At 41.0% G+C, this 22,591-nt stretch overlaps 1 protein-coding gene across 2 annotated transcripts in view; it reads left to right on the top strand.

The window, feature by feature from the left end:
* Positions 1-365: 365 nt before the first annotated feature.
* Positions 366-22,591, top strand: part of FNIP2 (folliculin interacting protein 2) — a 133,313-nt gene continuing 111,087 nt past the window's right edge. The window contains exon 1 of one of the 2 annotated variants that reach the window (XM_081811430.1): positions 366-567. In XM_081811430.1, coding sequence (XP_081667556.1) covers positions 455-567 — 113 coding nt within the window. In that variant the 5' untranslated portion in view covers positions 366-454. The remainder of the gene's footprint in view (positions 568-22,591) is intronic. The other variant, XM_081811426.1, reaches the window with a different exon arrangement.

Below are 22,591 nucleotides of genomic sequence, written 5' to 3'. Positions count from 1 at the left end.
TAAGCGCCGCGCCCGCCCCGCCTCCGCTCTCCGCGTGCCGGGAGCACAGGGCCGCCCGATCCAGGCCTCGCCTCCCGCCGGGGTTACGTGAGCCCGGGGCGGGCGGCCGCCGGGCCAATGACCGCCGCTCGGGCGGCCGCGCTCCTCCCGCGCCGCTGCCGCCGCCGCCGCCGCCGCCGCCGTGGGGCTGCGGGCTCCTCCCGCAGGAGATAACTGTCAGCGCGCGAGGCGGCGGCGGCGGGCCGGCTCAGTCATATGACCGGCCTCCGGCGGCCCCGACGCCGAGCAGAGTTACTCAGCCGCAGCGGCCCCTCGCTCCCACAAGGCTGGGCGGCCGCGCCGCCGCCGCCGCCGCGATGGCCCCGCCGCCGCCGCGGCCGCCGCCCCCGGCTGCGCGCTGAGCTGCCGGCCCCCCGAGCGCCACGGCCGGAGCTGCAGCGGCGGCGGCAGCATCATGGCCCCGACCCTGCTCCAGAAGCTCTTTAACAAAAAGGGCAGCGGCAGCGGCGGCAGCTCCGCGTCGGCGTCTGCCCAGGGCAGGGCTTCCAAGGAAGGACCCGCGTTTAGGTGAGGGGGCGCCGGGAGGCGAGACTGGAGCGGGACCGGAGTTGGCTTCGGTGCCGGCCGGGGGAGGGAAGGAGAAGGGAGTGGGCCGCTCGGGACGTCGCAGCCCATCGCCGGCACCGGGTCCCGGGCTTGTCACCGTGGACGCGCCTGATCCGAGTGTGGCTCCGAAACCTCTTTGGCCGGGAGGGTCCTTTGCTCCCTTCCTCCCCTTCCTCCCTCCCTCCCTCCCTCCTTTCCCCACTACTCAGGGTCCCTTCCTCCTTGCAGAGAGTTCTCTTGTGTTCCTTGGGATTCTCAGGCGTGCGCTTGCTTGGCTGTGGAGATGGGAGATTCGCCGTGGGTTGGGGTGAACCCCTTACCGGCAGAGCCTCCTGGGCGCCTCTGCGGGCGCTGCAAAGCGGTGAGCTGTCATTTTGAGGGCAGCTCCAACCTATTGTGTACGTGACAGTATTTAGAAGTTAGGAAGGAGCAACAGTCACGAAAAAGCATCTTCCTTCTTCCTTGCCGTATATGACAGGCCCTCAGACGGATGAATGAAAGTATGTAATTGCCACATCATTTTGAAGGTTGACCGCCTGATGTATGGAAAAGGGGAGTAAGATGCTTTTATCAAATGGTTGAGTTTTTAATTTAACAACGCTCATGCATCTATTTAATAGATCCGACCTTGTGAACACACACCTTTGAATAATAATTGCTAGTATTTATTGAGCGTTTACCAACTTAAATGGTTTATGTTGATTTCTTTCATTTATTTCTTTAACAACCCTGTGAGGTAGGGTGCTATTACAACTCCCATTTTACAGAGGAGGAAACTTAGTCACAGAGAACTTAAACAGCGTGCCCAAGATCCACCGCAGTAAGTGGTAGAGCCTGCGTTTTGACCCAAGCAGTTTGACCACAGAATCCAGTCTTTAAAATCTCAATGTTACTCTGCTTTCAAGAGCTAACTTTTATTTTTTTTATAATTTTTTTTTAAATTTTTTATTTATTTGCGAGAGAGAGAATGAGAGACAGAGAGCATGAGAGGGAGGAGGGTCAGAGGGAGAAACAGACTCCCTGCTGAGCAGCGAGCCCGATGTGGGACTCGATCCCCGGACTCCAGGATCATGACCTGAGCCGAAGGCAGTCGCTTAACCAACTGAGCCACCCAGGCACCCATCAAGAGCTAACTTTTAGAAGGTGACTTAAAATGTCCTATGTTGCTTTTCAGCACACATATGTTGAGAAGTTTTATTTATGTACTTTTAACAGTTTTATTCAGCATGTTTTTAAATTGAGTATCTACTTCCAACTGTGACACAGTGCTACACGTTTTTTGGCCAGAATGTCTTGCAGAAATAGTTTATTATTGAACAAGTCCAGAACCAGTATAATAAACCTTTTAAAAGTTTGAAGTGAAACTTTGAATAAATTTTGGATTAAGTTTTATGGTCTAGATTTTGCTTTTCTTGAATTCCATTCGTTTAAAACATAGTTCCTCACTGCTTATGTGAATATTAAATATCAGTATTTTGTGTTTGTGAGGTGTGTGTGGGTGTGTATGGGTGCGGTGTTGTTTGGAAGGTAAATTGTGAGGACTTTAAACTACCCTGGTTAAAGTCTCAGGTTTCCTTTAGACTAACTGGATCCTTATAATTTGATTAGGGAATCCTATTCCTTTCACTGCTTTGAGTACTAGTGATGTTGCATCCCTTCTCAGAATGGTAGAATTACTTCAGACCCAGGGTGTGGAATTTCTTCTCTTCCCTCCCAGTAAACCAGACTTGATCAAGGGAACAAAGCCTGGAGAAAAAAGGGCATGTGTGTGACTGGTGTCTTTACTTTGGCAGCCCTTGTCAAGGACATTTAAAGCCATTTTAATGCTGGTGGAGATAGTGGAGTTAACTGTCATTGTTTCCTGTGCTCTCTGCCCAGTTGCCCACCACCATTTCCTCCATCCACAAGTTTAATTGAGTGTATTTTGAACAAAAAAAAATGTGGCTATATTTAGGGCTTGGCCATATTAGGGCAATTGATTCCCACTTTGTGGGAACATTTTCAGTATAATGTCCTGACATCCCATTGGTGTATAATGAAGAACACGAAAGTATGCCAAGGACTGTTTTTTTTTTTTCTTTCTTGACCTCGTTAGGATTTTCTTCAAGTTTTTTGAGGTGGATTTTTGAGGTAGATTGGGAGAATTGGAGCTGACAGTTGAACATTTCACTTGCTGAGGCCCTTTAGCAGTGGCCCTGTTAGGGGTCACCATGGAGTGAACTAGCACATGTCTGTGAAGACGTAGGAAGGTGGGGACAAGTCAGCCAGTGCACACCAGATCAACGAAGGGTACCCAAGCAAGTCTTTCCTCCTGCTCTCTCCACCTAGTCTAACTCAGATGCAGTGTAGCTCTCCTGGGAAAAGTCTCCCAGAAAATTTCCTTTTCTTGCCCTTGTGCTTCATTTCATCCAGGTTTTACCAGACAGATGCTGGCATGTGCTTTTTGGGGAAGTGGGTGCCTTATACAGGGGGATTAGCTGCCCTTAGGAACCCACTTCATAGTTGAATAGATTTTGAGAAGTTAAAGTAAAACCCTTAGGTTAAAAATCTAGTGTTCCTAACGTGAATTTATATTTTTCAAAAAGTGCATTTAAATACAGCACATAACTTGTGGATTTTGGGAATGAAAGTCTCCTGAGGAATCAGACTTTTTGAGCAGTTTTGTAGCATATATTAACATATATTTTGGAGAAAAGCCTAAGTAAAAATAAGATCCAACTTTATATATATTTTATAAATATATATATAATATATGAGCATACATGTATACCCACACACATATATATATTTGTTTGTTTTAGAGTTTGTGAAAGCCTTTTTATATCTCTTCTCTTCCTGTGATGGACTTTCACTAGTTATTTTAAACTTTTCTCCAGTTCTCTGAAGTTTAGCCTTTGGTCAAGTTTTGCCCTCTATGTTACTCTTGTTTACTCTTGGGCACTTCCCTCGTTTCTTACTGTTCCCTCTCACTCCTCCGGTTTTCACATACTATAGTTGATTGGAGAGGACATTTTTTTGTTCAATATAAGTAGCTTATCTCATAGGTCATTTTCAGATCTTCATGCTTTCTGATGTTCCATCTAAAAAGAGAACATCACAGTCAAGATTCCTTCTTTAGTGTATTTTGTTTGGGATCTCAACAAAAGCCCTTCATTGCTTTGAGGAAAGAGACTTCTAGGAAAACAAAAGAAATCAAAAGAGATTGATTTTACATGTTTGGGAGTAGTTAGGCACAATATATGATTATGGTGTTTGTGAAGTGTAAACTCTGAAGTTATAAAATTCTATCATGGTCTTGAAATTTGAGAGTAATCTCTCTTTGCTGGTCTTCAGAATACTTTCACTTTTAATTAGCTGATACATAAATATATATATGAACAACACTTTGTTCTAGAAGGATAAAGTAGAACAAAAAGAGGTGATTTGTCTAGTGGCTCAAGTCAGAAGTAAAACTGGGTTCCTGGTTACCTTGGATTTGAGGTCAGCATGTTCACATAGGAATTTTTAAAAAGCCGGGGTATGCCCATTGACTTGCATGTCTGGTTCCAGTCTGAGGTTTTATCTTATGGTGGGTTTTTTTTTTTTTTTTTGATGTCTCTGTTAAATTAGTGGACCAGTCTTCATTTAAAATATATATGCGACAGGGAGGTGAAAGGATCATAGGTAATCAAATATTTTATTTTGGATCAGTTAGATGAAGTGAGTAAGCTTATATACCACCTGGGACATGAGGAATAAGTAGAAGCATTTCAGCTGCTTGGTAGCTAGCTGCATAAAGGCTAGAAGTAGATTCCATTCCTTTTCCCCTCCCTCCAGTCCTGAATATCTAAGGCCGAATGGCCTAGTTAGTACTAATCCATCTTGTTCTGTTAGAACAAATTTAAGTACTCTGTTACAGGGTTAGTGTAGGTATAACTTAATCTACTTATCATCGATATCAAATAGCATCTGATGCCCATGTGCTTGTGGCTTTGTGCTCCACCTGTACAAATCAAGGTAGGACACATGGTCCTGCATTGGAGTTTGCAATCTAAAGGATAACAGATTATTTACCAAGATGAATAAACAGCGAAGTGCACATTGGAAGCTATAACAAGAAGATAATTGAAACAATGATAAAGAGTAAATCTTTACATTAAGTACAGCATTAAGAACTCACTGTTCTTATGCTTCCTGTGACTGAGGGTAGGAGTATGAATTAGTCCCTTGGACAGAGGGAAATTACACAGAAGGGCTTTCTCCCCTCCCACTGCCAGCTCCCAGGACATACCCATTTCTAATGAGATTTTTCTGAAGTAGGGAGAATATTCTGGAGAAAAAAGTGTAGTTTCACTACACTCATTTTTAATGCCTGTAGCATCAGACGTGTGACACATGTGACATAAATAGCAGTTTTGATGTCTTTTTTCCTACTTCCTAAAAGTCTTCCTGGAGGTTTCCTTTCCTATGGTTTTGGATTTATTGGCATACTCATTACATCGTACCTCCTTGTCTTGAAACATGCCGTACACAGTGGGGCGTTATTAGAGTTTTTTGGCAGAGGTAGAGAAGGGACTGTTGCAGCTAATGCAGTGGGTTCTGTTAAAAGCACGTGGAAGACAAATTGAGGAGACTGTTGATTTAGTCCTGCCTCAGTCACCATGTCGACATGGGCCTGAACAAGTCTCTTCATTTCTCTGGTTCTGTTTTGTCGTTTGTAAAGTCACAGCGCCGTCCTATGTCATAGGGTGTCAGAGGTGGTAAGGAGGTAATATGATGAGTTTGAGAATCTGTTCACAAGAATCTAATGCAGTGCAAAATGATTTTAAGTATTACCAAGGGCCTTTTAAGTCATGGAGTTCAGTACTAGTCACATTGAGGCTTTATTAAAATTGAACCATTTTTCAGAGACTTGAGGCAGAACTGAAGTGATATGTTCTTAATTGTTTATTTACTTTTTAAACTTTGACGTTGTCAGTGGTGAAATAGAGACCTTAAGTTTTTAGAGGAGCACTAAGATACCCAGCAGGCTGTAACTCGGACCTGGATAGAGGTGACTGGGAGTTCAGGAATAGTTTTAGGAGTGTGGTGTATTTGTTTTTCAGAATTAATATGCTATTTTTCTTATCAAGAAAAAAATCTTATTTAGCTGAAGGGGGAAATATTGTTAAGCAAAATGATACCCGTTGCACAATGGATGATACTTTGTAGCAGCCAAATCATTATTTTATGTGTGTGTGTGTGTGTGCGCGCGCGTGCATGTGTGTATTCATATATACATGCACACATGCACATATACATACACATAGGTGTATATATATACACACACACAGAAAGGAGTTCTTGATAGAAAAAGTAAAAGCAAGATACAAACTTACATGATTAGTTTTTAAAAATAGGAGCGTGTGATTGATTATGCATATATGAAAGAGAGAGAGCACTGTACACTAGCCAGTGGCTGTGAAAGGGTGGCTGAAAATTTAATTTTACTCTCTTTTTTAATATATATTATATATATATTTTTTTTTACTTTAACCACTGTTGAAACCATTCTCTTCATTTATTTATTTATTTATTTATTTATTTCAAAGATCTTATTTATTTATTTGACAGACAGACACAGTGAGAGAAGGAACACAAGCAGGGGGAGCAGCAGAGGGAGAGTGAGAAGCAGGCTTCCCGCGGAGCAGGGAGCCCGATGCGGGGCTCGATCCCAGGACCCTGGGATCATGACCTGAGCTGAAGGCAGACGCTTAATGACTGAGCCACCCAGGCGCCCCTTAATTTTACTTTTTGTGTATTATTTTTTGCTGGTATTTTGGATTTTGCTCTGATGAATTTGTGTGGATTTTGTGGTCTAAATTATTTTAAATGTTCAGAGAGTCTTTGGAGTACTCTACGCTGTGAGGGGGAGGTGGACAGGGTAAGGATAATATTTGTGGAGAAACCTGATTTGAATAAAAACTCTTTATAGAAATTTTCCTCTTCATTAAAATAACTGGTAATTCCTGTTATTAAACATAATATGCTGTGAATTTTAATGTGCTTAACACCTAAGTTCATTATGAGCCTTAGGAGGCCAATTTAATTGGTGATATTGATAGTAGTCGGCAATGTACATATGCAAAATTTTTACTAGTTGGGAAGGGTCACTGCTTCCCCCACGCTTCAGAGCCCATTGTAATCTTTATCGTGGCTCAGAGCACAGGTTAGGAGCTGCATGTGGGTCTTCATTCGGTGACCGAGAGAGCTCTAATTAAGATTTATTTGAAATATGTTTAGAAAAAGTGTCACAACCTTTTAAATTTTGGGAGAACTTGGAGAAATTAAGGGGCTTGGAATAGATATTTTTTTTAAATGTTTTATTTATTTATTCATGAAAGTCAGAGAGAGAGAGAGAGGCAGAGGCAGAGGGAGAAGCAGGCTCCCCGCCTAGCAGGGAGCCCGATGCGGGACTCCATCCCAGAACCCTGGGATCATGACCTGAGCCGAAGGCAGACGCTTAACCATCTGAGCCACCCAGGCGCCCCTGGAATAGATATTTTTAAAGCTAAGATATGTATGATGATTTTGAGTTCTGAAATGTGTATTGATCATGTTATACATTGTCATTTGGCTTAGTCAGTGGTATCGAGAGATCGGCCAGGCATGTGGTGTTTTAATGCACAGAGTATAGATCTAAAGAGAGCATTGATTTTTGTTATTGTGGCTTTAGGTTGTGTTTCTCATGGTTTACTTGTGAGGTCAGCTTAAGGAAGCCACTTTGCTGTTTTGTTTCCTAGGCAAAGGAAGTTGTAAAAGATTGTCTTTGCACTCATGAAATGCTTTGGCTGTCTGTGTGAACTCCTGGTGGGTGAATCTGATTTGGGAACTGGCACTGTGCTTATTTCTCCAGCCACTGTTTTTCTTGGTGTGGGCGAAAAGGAACAAATGTTTTATCCTGATTGTACAAGTCCCTTGCCTAGTGTGAATTGTTAGGCCTGCACTATGAGGTCATGTCCTTGGCTGTAAAAGTGAGTCTTTCCCTTTTGCGTCCGAGTGCTGAAATATTTGGTGAGTTCCTACTTACCGAGTATTCTTTATCTCAGGTTTGTGAAAAATGATTATTATGTAAAAGAGGAAAAACAGGATGGACTTTTCCAGCTAACTGGGCATGTAATAGTGATTTCCCTCAACTCCACCCCATCTGTAAATGGAACATCCATGACTCACTTCTCAGGGCCACACAGGCACTTTTGTAACCAGTGCTTGAATGGGAGGGTGGGATGGGGATGGAAGGAGATGGGCTGGCATCCCACTTGTGTTTAGCCAGAATCTGTCCAGCTGCCTTTATAATGGACTTCTGAAAAGGACTATGTGCCTTCTCACACACCATGCTACATATTTTTTTTTCCTTATTGCGCTTTCTGTTTGTGCCAAAATAATGCAATATATGAAATGCAATAAATGTCGCCATTAATACTGTAACATTGTGGGTAAGTGTTGTATAGCAGAGTGTTCCTTGTGTTACGTAAGATTTTAGTATTAGCATGGATAATCTGGGTCCCTGATTATCACATTCCTCTCTAACTGTATGACTTTCATTTATATATATTTAGAATATTTTTCTAGTTATTGTACTCTTGCTTAATTTATAGATTATACTCTAGAGTTTGTGCCCAGCATAGTGTTATAAAGAGATACGTATACTGCTTTATGAAGGTGATTTTATCACTACATCTGACTTTTTTTTTATCATAAGCAAGACCACTTCTGTATTTGTCCTAATACATCTGTAAATGAGTGATCACGGTGTTTGATTATCCACTGTTACCTAATCGAAAATGACAACCAATTCATTCAATCCAATGTGAAAGTAAGCACAGGTGCTGTAGAAATTTATCCCCCCAAAACTGAGGGGGACAGATTGAGAACCCACATATCTGGTGAGGACTTTAGTCTAGTTTCCAGTAAGGTTAGTTGCATGTTGGAAGGTTAATGATTATGCAGCATATGTAAACAGCCTACACTCTGTGTGTTTATGATGGAAATATTTTTTCTAAAAAAATTGATAGTTCACGTATTTGAATATCCCCTAGGTTGCATTGTGTGATAGCTATAAGTAGAAATTAAACATGTACATGAATTTACTTGACAATTTAACATAATAAGAAATAAACTTACAAGTGTCTGCTTTTCCTTAATTTAGGTCTACTTGAGACCCTGTAATACTAAATGCAGCCCTGCCAAGATTTAATGGTCAAACGGTTATTGTTCAAATTTTATTTATTTGTCGCCCACTCTAACAAAAAGGTGTGTGTGTGTGTGTGTATGTTTAATATTTTATCCATGAAATGTTCCAGAGAATAGGTTAACATTTACTTTGATAGTTTGACAAACAGAAAAATTTGGGGCGCCTGGGTGGCTCAGTTGGTTGGGCGACTGCCTTCGGCTCAGGTCATGATCCTAGAGTCCTGGGATCGAGTCTTGCATCGGGCTCCCTGCTCGGCGGGGAGTCTGCTTCTACCTCTGACCCTCCTCCCTCTCATGCTCTCTGTCTCTCATTCTCTCTCTCTCAAATAAATAACTAAAATCTTTAAAAAAAAAAAAAAAAGAAAAATAGAATTTGCTTACAAGTACACATGTATCAGTTAAATGGCATCGAGCAGATTTTTGCACTTCATTGGATAAATTCTGCTTACTAAACTTTTCATTCAGTTGTCATGGCAACTCTATGTCTTCACAAGTTGAAGACAAGTTAGATGTTAACCTGCACGTTCCTCGAGAGATTAAACAGGTGTTGATTTAAGATGTGTTAGGAAGAAGGAACAAAATCACCAGTCTAATCTGTTCTGCCTTTAACACCTTGTTAATACTTCATACTGCCAACTCTCTCTCCCTGGTATATCCAGAAGATTGAACATTTTCTTTTTTCTTATATTTGAAACCATTAGGGTTATAGAAAAAAAAATGTGTGTTACCAGTTAGCTCTTAATTAATTATCCTCATTTCCTCAAGGTCTTTTATAAAATATGATTGAGAAATAATAATAAGAAAATCTTTTAAATTTCCCACTTTAAAGCATATATCTGAAGATAATTGAATGAAACAAGGAAATGTACATGTTATGGTTAGAGCATTGATGCGAGAGTTCTAAATCCTAGCCTTGTCATTGTGTCTATAGTGCTTAATGCAGTGCTTGGCAGGAAGTTGCATTTAATAAATACCTGTTGAATGAATGAATGGATGAATGAATTTTAGAGTTTTAAAAGATTCTCTGGTATTCCAGAATCTGATCTCTTGAAATATTAATGCTTTTTATGTAGGGAACTTCCTTTCTTGATGTTTCTGGTATGCATTGTGGCATTGCTTAAAGGAATCTTATTTTACACAACTCAATTTCTTTCTTTCCATTAATTATAATGAAAGATTTTCTGGTATCAAAATCATAGGATAAATATTCTAAAGGGAACTGTCTCCTCTTCAAAACAACAACAACAACAACAAAAACCTCCCCCCACAACTAAACTAAAAAAGACACCTAAGTAATATATCTGAGACCCAGTTATAAAATCCCACAGCTATTGAAAGTAACCTGTTGAAAAAGTATTTAAACAGTGTGAACCTCTCAATTTATTAGCTGTGTTGATAAATGTAAAACTCTGTTCTATACTTTTTAGATTTATTTTAATTCTTGTATGGCTTGGTAAACCTGAGATACATTATACAATGTAGTTAGCTCATTGGTTTTTTCAAATTTAAGATAGAGCACACTTAATTATAAAAACAATAGTGGTCCTCTGAACCCTGCAGATACCGTGTTTGCATGTTACGTAAAGTTGGTACTTCAGAGAAGATATGGAATCATCTCTGCTTTCCATTTGAGAAACTAACTTAAAAATGGGTTACAAGGGCGCCTGGGTGGCTCAGTTGGTTAAGCGACTGCCTTCGGCTCAGGTCATGATCCTGGAGTCGCTGGATCGAGTCCCACATTGGGCTCCCTGCTCGGCAGGGAGTCTGCTTCTCCCTCTGACCCTCCCCCCTCTCATGTGCTCTCTCTCTCATTCTCTCTCAAATAAATAAATAAATAAATAAAATCTTTAAAAAAAAAAAAGGGTTACAAATCTGACATGTTCTTTAAGAAGCATAAAACCCAGACTAACATATAAAGATGACCTGCAGTGTGTGAGGAAGTGAACTATGAGTAAACATTTTGACCAAGCGTGACAGGCAGTGACTGTTTGCTTTAGAATGGTACACTGCATAAGTTAGTTGCTAGGGCAGAAGGAGGTAGCAGAGCAAGAACTACCATCTCTGCCCAAAGGGCAAAGAAGAACCCCTGGTAGCCACTTGGTTCTTTACAGGTATTTGTGGGTCTCCACAGAGACCCTACGAACATTGCTACCTGGCCCCTGCTGTGGGATACTGTACATTTCTTAGTGCCATATGTTCCTGAAAAACTGTCTATAAATTATGATTTTATATTGTTCAAGATTATTTGGATTTTTGAATGAATTTGAATTATTTGAATTTTTCTGAATTTTTAAATGCACCTGATTAAAAAAACAACACAAATGATATCCATTGAAATATAAACCTCTCAGTTCACACCCCAATCTCTCTTCCCAAAGGCTACCATTATTATAACAGTTTCTTTTATATCCTTCCGGAAATACTCTATGCAAATACAAGGAAAAAATATTCTCTTTCATTCACACAAAGTGGTAGTTAGCCTGTATACTGTTGTGCATTTTGCTAATAATTACCTAATATTCCGTTGAATAAATGCGTGTATGAATACTTTACTTTTTTTAAAAAAGATTTTATTTATTTATTTGACAGAGAGAGACACAGAGAGAGCGCAAGCAGGGGGAGTGGGAGAGGGAGAGGGAGAAGCGGGCTCCCCACTAAGCAGGGAGCCCGATGTGGGGCTTGATCCCAGGAGCCTGAGATCATGGCCTGAGCCGAAGGCAGACGCTTAACGACTGAGCCACCCAGGTGCCCCGTGAATACTTTACTTAAATCCCGTGTTTTTAAATCTGGCTGGACATTGAGGTCAGCTACAGAGATTTAAATACCCGAGCTGCTCTCTCAGAGATCCAGATCGAATTTGGTCTGGGTTAGGGCCCTCCGTGTCTGTCTTTATTAAACCCTCCCCAGGTAACTTTAGTGTGCTGCCAAGCACACTAATTTCAACTAGTCCCCCATTGATGGGTATTTAGATTGCTTCCAGGCTTTTTTGTTGCAGATGGTGAACTGCTGGTCAGAAGGTCTTATGCATATGTTTCTAGGATGAGAACCTGGGATGGGATTTCTGCCACGTTTCTCTTCTCTTCATACAACAGTGGCTGCTTTAGTGGAGATGATTTCAGGTACCCTAAAGAAACAGTGCTGAAGGTGGGGTGGTGGTAACACCCGGACCTTAGCTCCCTTTGGTAGTCGTTGATCACTTCTCTAGTCCAGTGTCCGTGCATATTGTTTTAAGCTCTTTTGTAATTCAATTCAGCAGTGCTACCTAGACATAATAGTGCTTGTCCTTTTTTGACCCCCAGTGATTTACAAAAAAAAGTTGTCTGCGTGAACATGTTCAAAAAAGCAAAATAACTTTAGTGCATGAAGATATTCTTTAGACATTATCATTATAATGATAAAATCTTTTTTTTTTTAAAGATTTTATTTATTTATTTATTTGAGAGAGAATGAGAGAGAGAGAGAGAGAGCACATGAGAGGGGGGAGGGTCAGAGGGAGAAGCAGACTCCCTGCCGAGCAGGGAGCCCAATGCGGGACTCGATCCCGGGACTCCAGGATCATGACCTGAGCTGAAGGCAGTCGCTTAACCAACTGAGCCACCCAGGCGCCCTATAATGATAAAATCTTAAAAGAATCATAATAGCTGTCTAACAGCAGGAGAGTGGCTAAACTGTGATGATAGTTGCATGGGGTTTTATATGATGGTTAAATGATTACGACTTATTAATGTAATCAAGTCACAAATATTTTAATATAATTCATGTTGTGTTAATGTATTGACTATATGATTAATATATAATTAACATAGTAGTTTGTAGTATAACAGTAATATAATAAAAAAGGAAAACAAAAATACAAGAGATGCTGTAATGAGCATGTGAGTAAATGTCCTTAAATTTTAAGGATAATTAAAAAATTAGCCTTTACGGGGCACTTGGGTGGCTCAGTCGTTAAACGTCTGCCTTCGGCTCAGGTCATGATCCCGGGGTCCTGGGATCGAGCCCCACATCGGGCTCCCTGCTCAGCGGGAAGCCTGCTTCTCCCTCTCCCACTCCCTCTGCTTGTGTTCCCTCTCTCTCTGTCTCTCTCAGTTGAAATAAATAAAATCTTTAAAAAAAAATTATCCTTTACAATTATAAAATTGTGTGGGCAAAAAGTAAAAATTAGGGGAAAAAATCAAATTCTTTTATAAAGCAAATAGCCATTTATGGTTTTACAGACGTATTTTCGTATTGCGAACCTTGTTGATTAGTGGAGACATATTATATAATATGTATATAAATGGCATCTTTGAAATCTTTTAAGATGTCTATAATAGCTCCTTCTCAAGAATTTTAAGAGACCCCTTTAATATTTGTCAAAAATAAAACTTTGCCTTGTGCTGGGCACTGTTCTGAGTTGCTTCTACTTTATCTCACCCGTGTTTCATCGTTCTCCTTTGAGGGTAAGTATTTTTATTAGCTAATTTCTAGATTATAAAGTTATAATAATTTATAGATGAAGAAGTTGAGGCTTGCTTGAGATTACTGAGTGGTTAGCTAGTGATGCTGGGAATTCAAACCCACGTCTGTGAGTTCTTTACTAATATATGATCTGTATCCCCGCTCTGCAAGATTAATATTTGAGATAACTGAGATTAAGATTCTGTGGTAGATTCTGTCGGGTTCATAAGGAAACATGTAGTCTTAAGTATTATTTTTAGGTAAGTATTAAGTATTATTATTCCCATTTTAATTGTGCAAGCAATAGATGCCAAATGATAATACAGAGCGATGGACTGCAGGGCCATATATCCATGTCAGATTAAGATGAAAGCAAGTAGTAGGGCTCTTTAGTCTGAGCTGGTTAGGAGAGGCTTTACAGAGGAGGTCAAATCTGATGGGAGAATATCTTCAGAGAGAAGAGGATGAAGATGTTTTATCTTAGATGTGTTCCTGGGTTGATGAATGGACTGGTTTTTTTTGGAAATAAGAATGCTCCAGTGAGGCAAAATCCACCGGGACCAGATTGTGCAGGGCCTTGAAAACATTATTAATTTTAAATTTGTTTATTTACTTATTTTAAAGATTTTATTTATTTGTCAGACAGAGAGAGAGAGAGCACAAGCAGGGGGAGCGGCAGGCAGAGGGAGAAGTAAGCTCCCTGCTGAGCAAGGAGCCGGATGCGGGACTCGATCCCAGGACCCTGGGATCCTGACCTGAGCCGAAGGCAGACGCTTAACCAACTGGGCCACCCAGGCATCCCTGATTTTAAGTTTAAATTTAGGTGACCCCAAAGAGTCGATGAGGGGTCTTCAATCTGTATTTTAAGGGTTAATGGAAAGAGTAGGGACTTTGTTGCGGGTCTGCATTTCTTGCGTTCAAACCTGGCTCCCCCACTTACGACGTATGCCATGGTACCTCCCTGAGTTTTTTTCATCTGTAAAATGGATGTAAAATCTCTTTTCTTTCAAGGTTGTTCTGAAGACTGAAGATAATATATGTCAGTTGTGCCGCAAAGCGCTTGGCACCTATTAGGCATTCGATAAATGGGATAAATGGTAACTCTTGTAACTCTCAGAAACTTAAATACTGTTTCTCCCCCCAGCTTCTCCAGCTACTTCCCTGTCTTAGTCCCACCTCTTGGCCATCTCCAGATTGTAGGCAAACGGCAAGTCGCTTGTCTTCATCAAAAAGTGGAGTTCCGGGGCACCTGGGTGGCTCAGTCGTTAAGCGTCTGCCTTCAGCTCAGGTCATGATCCCAGGGTCCTGGGATCGAGCCCCACATCGGGCTCCTTGCTCAGCGGGAAGCCTGCTTCTCCCTCTCCCACTCCCCCTGCTTGTGTTCCCTCTCTTGCTGTCTCTCTCTCTGTCAAAAAACAAATAAAATCTTTAAAAAAAAAAAAAAAAGTGGAGTTCCTTCTCTGAAGGCACTGGGGAGTCACTACAGTTTTGAGTAATGGATTGGTGAAGCAACTTGCTCAGCACAGGTACCTTGACCTAAATTTTGGTGCTGGGATCCAAGTTAGTGCAGTTTTACTGTATATGATATCCGCAAGCAGAACATATCTGTATTTCTTAGTCTTCCTGCTGTCCCCAACCCCAGGCCTCTCATCTCCAAGGAGGAAAAGCCACAAATGATCACAAGCCAGTAACATTACGTTCCCACCTTTATGGCTTTCTTCCTAGCCCGTGGCAGAATCCATACTTGGTAAACAGATATAATTATCTGTTTTGTTGTTTTGTCTTGTCTTTTTTGTTTTGTTTCAATAAAGACTTTAGTTGTTTAGAGCAGTTTTAGGTTTAAATAAAATTGAGGGGGAGGTACAGAGATTTCTCATACAGCCCTGCCCCCATACATGCATAGCCTCCCTCATTATCATCGTCACTTACCAGAGTGGTACATTTTTTACCAAGTATGAACCTATGTTGACACATTATATTCACCCAAAGTCTGTAGTACACCTTAGGGTTCACTCTTGGTATTTTATATTCTGTGAGTTTGGGCAAATGTAAAATGGCTTATATCCATGCTTACAGTATCACACAGAGTATATTCACTGCCCTAAAAATCCTCTGTGCTTGGCCTAGTCATCTCTCCCCCCACCCGCAGTTATCTCTTTTTATATCTCAGGACATCTTTTTTTCTCTAAGTAGTTTCCTGATAGTTCTGCTTCTTGTATTGATTAGTTTCCCAAACATTTGTGAAGAGCCCATTTTGGCTGTGTCCTAAAATTCCAGACTTACACCAAGGAGAGGAGTTTGTGTTTGAGGACTAGCTCAGTTACTCATGATAGTCAGATTTTTTTTTTTTTTTTTTAACAAATGGAAAGGGGGGAAAGGGGAAGAGGGAGAGGCATTTGCCTCAGAAACTAGAAAAAGGAAAAACTTTTAATTGTCCAGTAATCTTATCTTACCGAAGTGCTAAGTACTCCCCCTAATAATTGCATGGAGTGCTAGTTTAGATAATGTGCCAAGAGAAGTGTGCAACCTCTGCGTGTTCCCAATAAAGCTGTTAAAAAGCAGTCTAGTTGCTGTAGGTGCAAACTCACACTTTATAATTTGTTTGTCATTGTGTCTTCCTTCTTCCAATCTTCCTCAAGTCCAGGGTGTGTTGGACTTTGATCTTACAGCTGATTACTTTGCTGTGCTGCTCTTTAGATTATTCCAGTGAGTATTGAGTTTTACAGCTTGGACCCTAAAAGTCAATATTGTGTTTAACACAGCAGTAGCAACGTGAGTTCTCTTGAGCTTGCCTAGACCCACTAGCATGTTAAGTAGCTGTTTAAGAGGAAGCTTCTTTTCAGAACTGTGTTATAATTAGCACTTGATTGTCCCAATTGGTGTGGTCGAATCAGCAGACCATAGTAGGTAATTTCCCTTGGATTAAAGTGTTGCCGTAATGTCAGACCTGTTCTCCTTTCCTTTATTTTAGAAACCTTTATGTGCAAGGCACTGGGTCTCCAGTACCCCAGAAATGTTTTTAGTTGGGGAGGTACATAGTTATCCTCAAGGAGAAAATAACAGGGTCTCTCCTCTCCTTCAAAACAAATCCCAAAGTATTGTTAATCTGTCAGGTACCACCCCTCTGTTTAGAAGACTCCCTTTGTCTTCCTTTCCTAGAAATATTTGGGATATGAGGCCTTGACCAACTCTACTCTATGCATTGGAGCAAGTAGTATTTAAATTTCTCTTCTTTTTTTTCTTTTCTTTTTCTTGCTGGCTGGGATTCCCATTAAGGGTTTTTCCTCACCTTCAGATTAGGTCCTGTGTGACCTTTAGGGGCAGAGGAGGAGGTCATCTGACCTACATTGGTTTAGGCTCTGTGTGGCCTAAAATCCTCACAGCTGGAATTCTCCATCTGGTCCTATCCACTTCCAGAGCCTGGCCCAGTCCAGCTTACTAGGATTTGAGGCTGAGATTTGGCATCAAAGCTTAGCAAGTAATTAAGGGTTTATATATCTTCCATTGCTTTCTCTGAATGTAGTTTCCTTGGTGACCTAACTGATATGCATGGAGGTAAGTGAGGTATATTTTAGAGAAAAAACTGGATGGGATATGAAAGAGAGAGTGAATTGTAAACAAAGAGAATAAATAATTTTTTAAAAAGTAGTAATAATCGGGGCACCTGGCTGGCTCAGTTGGAAGAGCCTGCAACCCTTGATCTCAGGGTTGTGGGTTCAAGCCTAACGTTGGATGTAGAGGTTACTAAAAAAAAAACAACAAAAAAAAAACCTTTTAAAAGAGGTAGTAATGTATAAAATAACTTCAAGGTTTTGAGCCTGAGTAACCTGGGAGAATGGTAGCATAATTAATGGAAATAGGACAGCTATCAGAAGAAATTTCCTTTTTTTTTTTTTTTTTTAAAAGCTCCACACCCAGCATGGAGCCGAACGCTGAGCTTGAACTCATGATCCTGAGATCAAGACCTGGGCTGAGATCAAGAGTCAGATGCTTAACCAGCTGAGCCACCCAGGCGCCCCTATACTCACTTTTTAAAAGTAATTTCTCCTGGGGCACCTGGGTGGCTCAGTTGGTTAAGCATCCGACTCTTGATCTCAGACCAGCTCTTGATCTCAGGTCCTGAGTTCAGGCCCACGTTGGGCTCCACGCTGGGTGTGAAACCTACTTAAAAATACATATATTAAATAAGAGAGTATATACGTTTGGTTTTGCACATAGGTGCAAATTGTGCACTCCACAAATAGTGCTGTTCATGAGGCAGTGGTTATCAGAGCAGATAGCAAGCCAGTATTTGCCAGAGGGCCCAGGAGATCCATATTTTGCTGTTAAGACTTTTCTTTTTCTGTTCCCTTCCCCAAAATTACTTTTGTCAAAACTCTATTTGTATTTCCAAACTCTGTCCAGATGCCACCTCTGATGGTCTTTGTGGATTGCCCCAAATGTGCATGCCCTCTGAACTCTTGAACTTAGTGTTTTTCTTTTTTTATGGCACTCACAGCAGTCTACTGGCTGGTTTTTTTTTTTTTTTAATTATCCGAGCACTACCGGATTATACCTTAAGTGCAAGGAACATTATATGTATGTCCCTGTAGTACGTAGCATAGCATTGAGTCCATTAATAGGAGCTCAGTAAATATTTAAATATGTTTATTTAAACCTGTTTATTTTCAGCTAGTACCACTTCTTAGAGAAATATAATTTATTGTTATCTAGAATTCCTTTTTAAACTTTTGTATAAATTTTCCTCTTTGAAGAACATTTCTTAGTGCTTATATTTCAGAATTTAACCAGCAGGTATGTTTATCCTGTCCATACCTCTCACTGTGTTTACCCCCTTTTTGTAATTTCTTTTCAGTTACCAGGTGATGTAATTTTTTTAAACCTCAGAGACTCTTCTCTATAGATCAGTTTAGGTTTCTGAGGTTCACTGTCAAGAAATATATGATGTATTCTAGTAAGAATATACTTTTTTTAGAGCTTTGGTCTGTCATAAGAATAGCTTGACCACCATCTTTACCTCACCTGACCAGACTTTTGCTCAAACCAAAATTCATTTGGCACTTATCTGTTTGTTCAAAGAACCCTGAAAGATCTGCTGTGTGTTCCCTTTAGTTGGGCATTTTCCTGGTGAAAATGTTTAGTGTCGCTTATAAAGATGGCCCTATCCCTGGCCACTCTGTCACTCATACCAGTTTTATGTTAAGTTCAGTCTTCACAACTGTCACCGAAAGACCACTCTGTTTATACTTCTTTTTCCAGAGAAATGTTTGTTTATTCCTACTTTTACTTTCTGGTCCGAATCCAGTTCTCTGTCCAAGGTAAATATCCTACTGGCCTCACACTATTTTATCCTCATAAAAACAAGTGGCCAAATACCTGTGTACTAATGCAGTTCACGTAATGAAAACATTAATGGCAAATGAGATTTAGATGAATAAAGGAATACTTGTTTTGGTTTCTCATGGACATGGTTAAAAAAAAAGAAAACCTAAACCTAAGTTTACTAGTACATAAATCATATACTATTACAACTTCAGTGGGCTATCAGAAGTTCATTTCTCCTATTTGAATTTTGTAGGTATCAGTTTTGAAGTAAGTGGATCAACCAGGGCTTGAAAGTATTTATTTCATCCATAAAATGTGGCTCTTCTCAAATGGTAATAAGAGTTGACAGTGATTTTTATCATATTCCAAAGAATGCAGCTTAGGGAAGAGGAGAGGTTCTGATAGTCACCCTCTGCAACCTCTATTCTGTGAGATTTCTTGCTCCCTGTTTCCTAAAAAAGTAGTGACAAGTTAACCAGAGTCAAAGGTATTGCAGTTTTGATCTCCTGGGGTTTCCTTCTCCTTATGATTCTTTGTGATTTCTTCTTCATGATGCTATACCTTTAATTTGCCACTTTAATTTACTTAGATGAGGTAATTTCTTTGTGGGATAGGGAGAGGAAACACCAGGGGGAGAGATTATTTTCTGAGTGTTGCTTTTCAAGGCCCTGAGGTTCCTTTCGATCCCCAAGTCTTTGATTTGAATCTTACCCCTGAGACAGAAGCACCTGTGACTCCAGGTGACTTCTCTCCCCTCCCAGAAGTCCGAGTGTGGGAGGGGGCTCGTCAGGGGTTGCAGGATCTTGTACTTAGATGTTGTTGAAAAAGTGAGGAATACTTCCCCCGCCCCCCGTGAATGGGATTAGCCGGAGATCCTCTTAATTGAATCATTTCTTTTTCTAGGAAAAGGCAAAGATCTGTTTAGCCCATGCAATGTAGTGGTGATGGTTTCAAAGCAGAAAGAAGCCATGCTGTAGGTTTAGAATGCCAAAGTTAGGCATCCTAACCCAATTTCCCCCATGATTTTCTGGTCTAAAAATTGTGGGGGAAAGATGCATAATGGTTAACTGTGCTGCTGTGTATTAAAGATCAGTATTTCGGAGAAAGGGTAATTACTAAGTTGGGCTTAACTGTATTAGTTCACATTTACGTGGGTTTTATTTACCAAAGCAGTTGTCTGGGGCACCTGGATGGCTCAGTCATTAAGTATCTGCCTTCAGCTCAGGTCATGATCCCGGGGTCCTGGGATCGAGCCCCGCATCCGGCTCCCTGCTCCACTGGAAGCCTGCTTCTCCTTCTCCCACTCCCCTTGCTTGTGTTCCCTCTCTCGCTGTGTCTCTCTGTCAAATAAATAAAATCTTCAAAAAAAAAAAAAGCAGTTGTCTTTATTTTATAGAATAGAAAACAGGCTCACTGGCCAAGGTCACAAAGATAGTTGCCCATGTGGGTAGGGCCAGATCTGGAACACAGACCTGAAGCATTGGCCTCAGCCAATTTTTAGTCTCGTGTGGCAAGTTCCCTTGTTACGCACTTAATAAAAGCTGCTACGAATTTGTAGCTAAAAGGCATCTTTTTTATTTTTTCTTTTTTCTAAAGATTTTATGTATTTATTTGTCAGAGAGAGAGAGAGAGCACAAGCAGGGGGAGTGGCAGGCGGAGGGAGAAGCAGGCTCCCCATGGAGCAGAGAGCCCGATGTGGGACTCGATCCCAGGACCCTGGGATCATGACCTGAGCCAAAGGCAGATGCTTAACTGATTGACCCACCCAGGCATCCCTCATCTTTTTTATTTTTAATGATCATAATTCTGCATTCTTTTGTGTGCTGAACCTTTGTGTTATTTTCATTACATTTGTGCCCTTTTCTGGTATTGAGGTGCTCTGAACTGTGACATGTACATCTTAAAAATCAACTCCAAACTCCTTTACATGGCTGGCCCTGTCTCATTTCTTTTTGCTCTTCCCCTCACACTTCTTAACACCAGTCAAAGTGAACTTGTCTCAGTTCCTCAAACAACTTTGAGCTTTCCCTTTATAAAGATCACTTTGCCTGGAACTTACTTCCTCTCTTCCATCTTAACCTACTGACTCCTACCTAGTGTGGTGGTTAGGAGTGGGTGTGGACTCTGGAACCAGACTTCGGGTTTCTAGTCCTGACACCACCACTTAATAGCTATGATTTTTTTTTTTAAGATTTTATTATTTTTTTAAGTAATCCGCACACCCAACATGGGGCTTGAACTCACGACCTCGAGATCAAGAGTTGCCTGCTGTACCCACCGAGCCAGCCAGGTGCCCCTATAGCTGTAAGATCTTGAACAAGTTACCGAGCGGCTCTGTCCCGTGCTGCTGTTTTCTCCCTGGAACACTGGGAATAATAGTAACCACCTCCTGGTGTGGTTATGAGATTTAAATGGGTTGGCTTTTGCGATGTTAGAACAGTGCTTGGTACTTGGTAAGTGCTGATAGCTGGAAGTCTGTGTTGATAGTGTCCTGGCCCTCCAGGGCACTACATATACCTCATCATTGCACTTTGCACCCTATCCTGCTGGCCTGGAATTGCCTGTGCATGACTCTCCCACTCTCAGTCTAGGGATGAACGGGCCATATTCGTATCGTTCACTTTGGGTTGCCCCTGGCACATATATAGGCCCTTGGGAAATGTTTGAATAAATGAATAGGCAAGGCTCTCTTACCTCATGTGGTAAGCTTCATGTCTTTGACCAGCTTTCCTTTCCTTTTGTGAAGGCCTTTCAAGCTTTTATTTGAGGCTTTTTAAAACAATTTTATTTATTTTCAAAAATTTTTAAGTAGGCTCCTCACCCAATGTGGAGCTTGAACTCATGACCCTGAGATTAAGAGTTGCATGCTCTACCGACTGAGCTGGCCGTACACTCCTATTTGGAGATTTTGTTGGGGGTAATTTTAGGACAAGGGAGGTGATAGTTTAGCCTTGGTTTCTTTATGGAAGCTCTTGGAGTTGTAACACTCTATTGCTTAGTGTAGTTCATTCTGTGAGAGAAGAGGCTGTACCTAAGGACAGGCCTCTTGAAAAGTTGCTGTGTTCTTTAAGAAAGGTTAAAGTGAAAATTGAAATGAGTAAAAAAAAAAAAAAAAAGGTTAAAGTGGGTTCCACATAGAACAGGCTAGGCTCATGAGGAACACCTGATTGATGTTGACCACAATCTGGATTTAATCTAATAATTGTCACAGCCTCCCTGGAAATCACAGGATTTCCCGGCATTCAGCTTTTGTTGGCAATCAGGTGTGCCTATGGCTATAAAGTAGCCGTAGAATCCACTTGACTTTCCCCGCCCTGCCAACTCTGTCTTTATAGTCAAGAATAAAAAACAATGTAAAAGGAAAAACTTATGTAAGAGTAAAATAGTTTCCTGCTGAAAGGAACAGACTTTTTTCTACTCGAGAGGTGGTAGTCATCTGGCATAGTCATGGAGGTCCCCTGATGGTAGGGTGTTCCAGGTGGAAACAATGTCTTACTTAGGGGAAAAGGAAGAAGGAGGAAGGGGTTTGCTACGCTGCTAGGATTCTTTTGATTAAAGCCATTAAAGATTAGGAGTACTAGAAGAAGGAGACTAACAATTGGTTGCTATAGACTTTATCAGATTTTTAAGGGGGCAGTAGTAAAAAGCAAAGGTTAACTCCAGACTGGACTTTCACAGCAGTGTAATTTGAAAAGTTCCATTTCTTGAGCTTGTTCCTGCCTTCCTACATCTAATCTGCCCTAATAGAATAATGAAAATAATAAAATTTAGTGAGCACAAACTATGTACAGGTACTGTTCTAAGCGCTTTCTATATAAAGCCAATGTGTATACATTCAGTATTTACAGTATATTATATAGCCTTTTATTTCCAAAGAAAGCAAAGCAGAATGTGTAGCAGTTAAGAGTGTGTATGTGTTGGGCGCCTGGGTGGCTCAGATGGTTAAGCGTCTGCCTTCGGCTCAGGTCATGATCCCAGGGTCCTGGGATCGAGTCCCACATCGGGCTCC

Source organism: Leptonychotes weddellii, chromosome 2 (genome assembly GCF_054177405.1).
Source record: "Leptonychotes weddellii isolate Sample4059 chromosome 2, ASM5417740v2, whole genome shotgun sequence".
Classification (NCBI taxonomy): domain Eukaryota; kingdom Metazoa; phylum Chordata; class Mammalia; order Carnivora; family Phocidae; genus Leptonychotes; species Leptonychotes weddellii.
The sequence above is the reverse complement of the archived record's forward strand: the minus strand, read 5'-3'. Positions and strand labels throughout refer to the sequence as shown.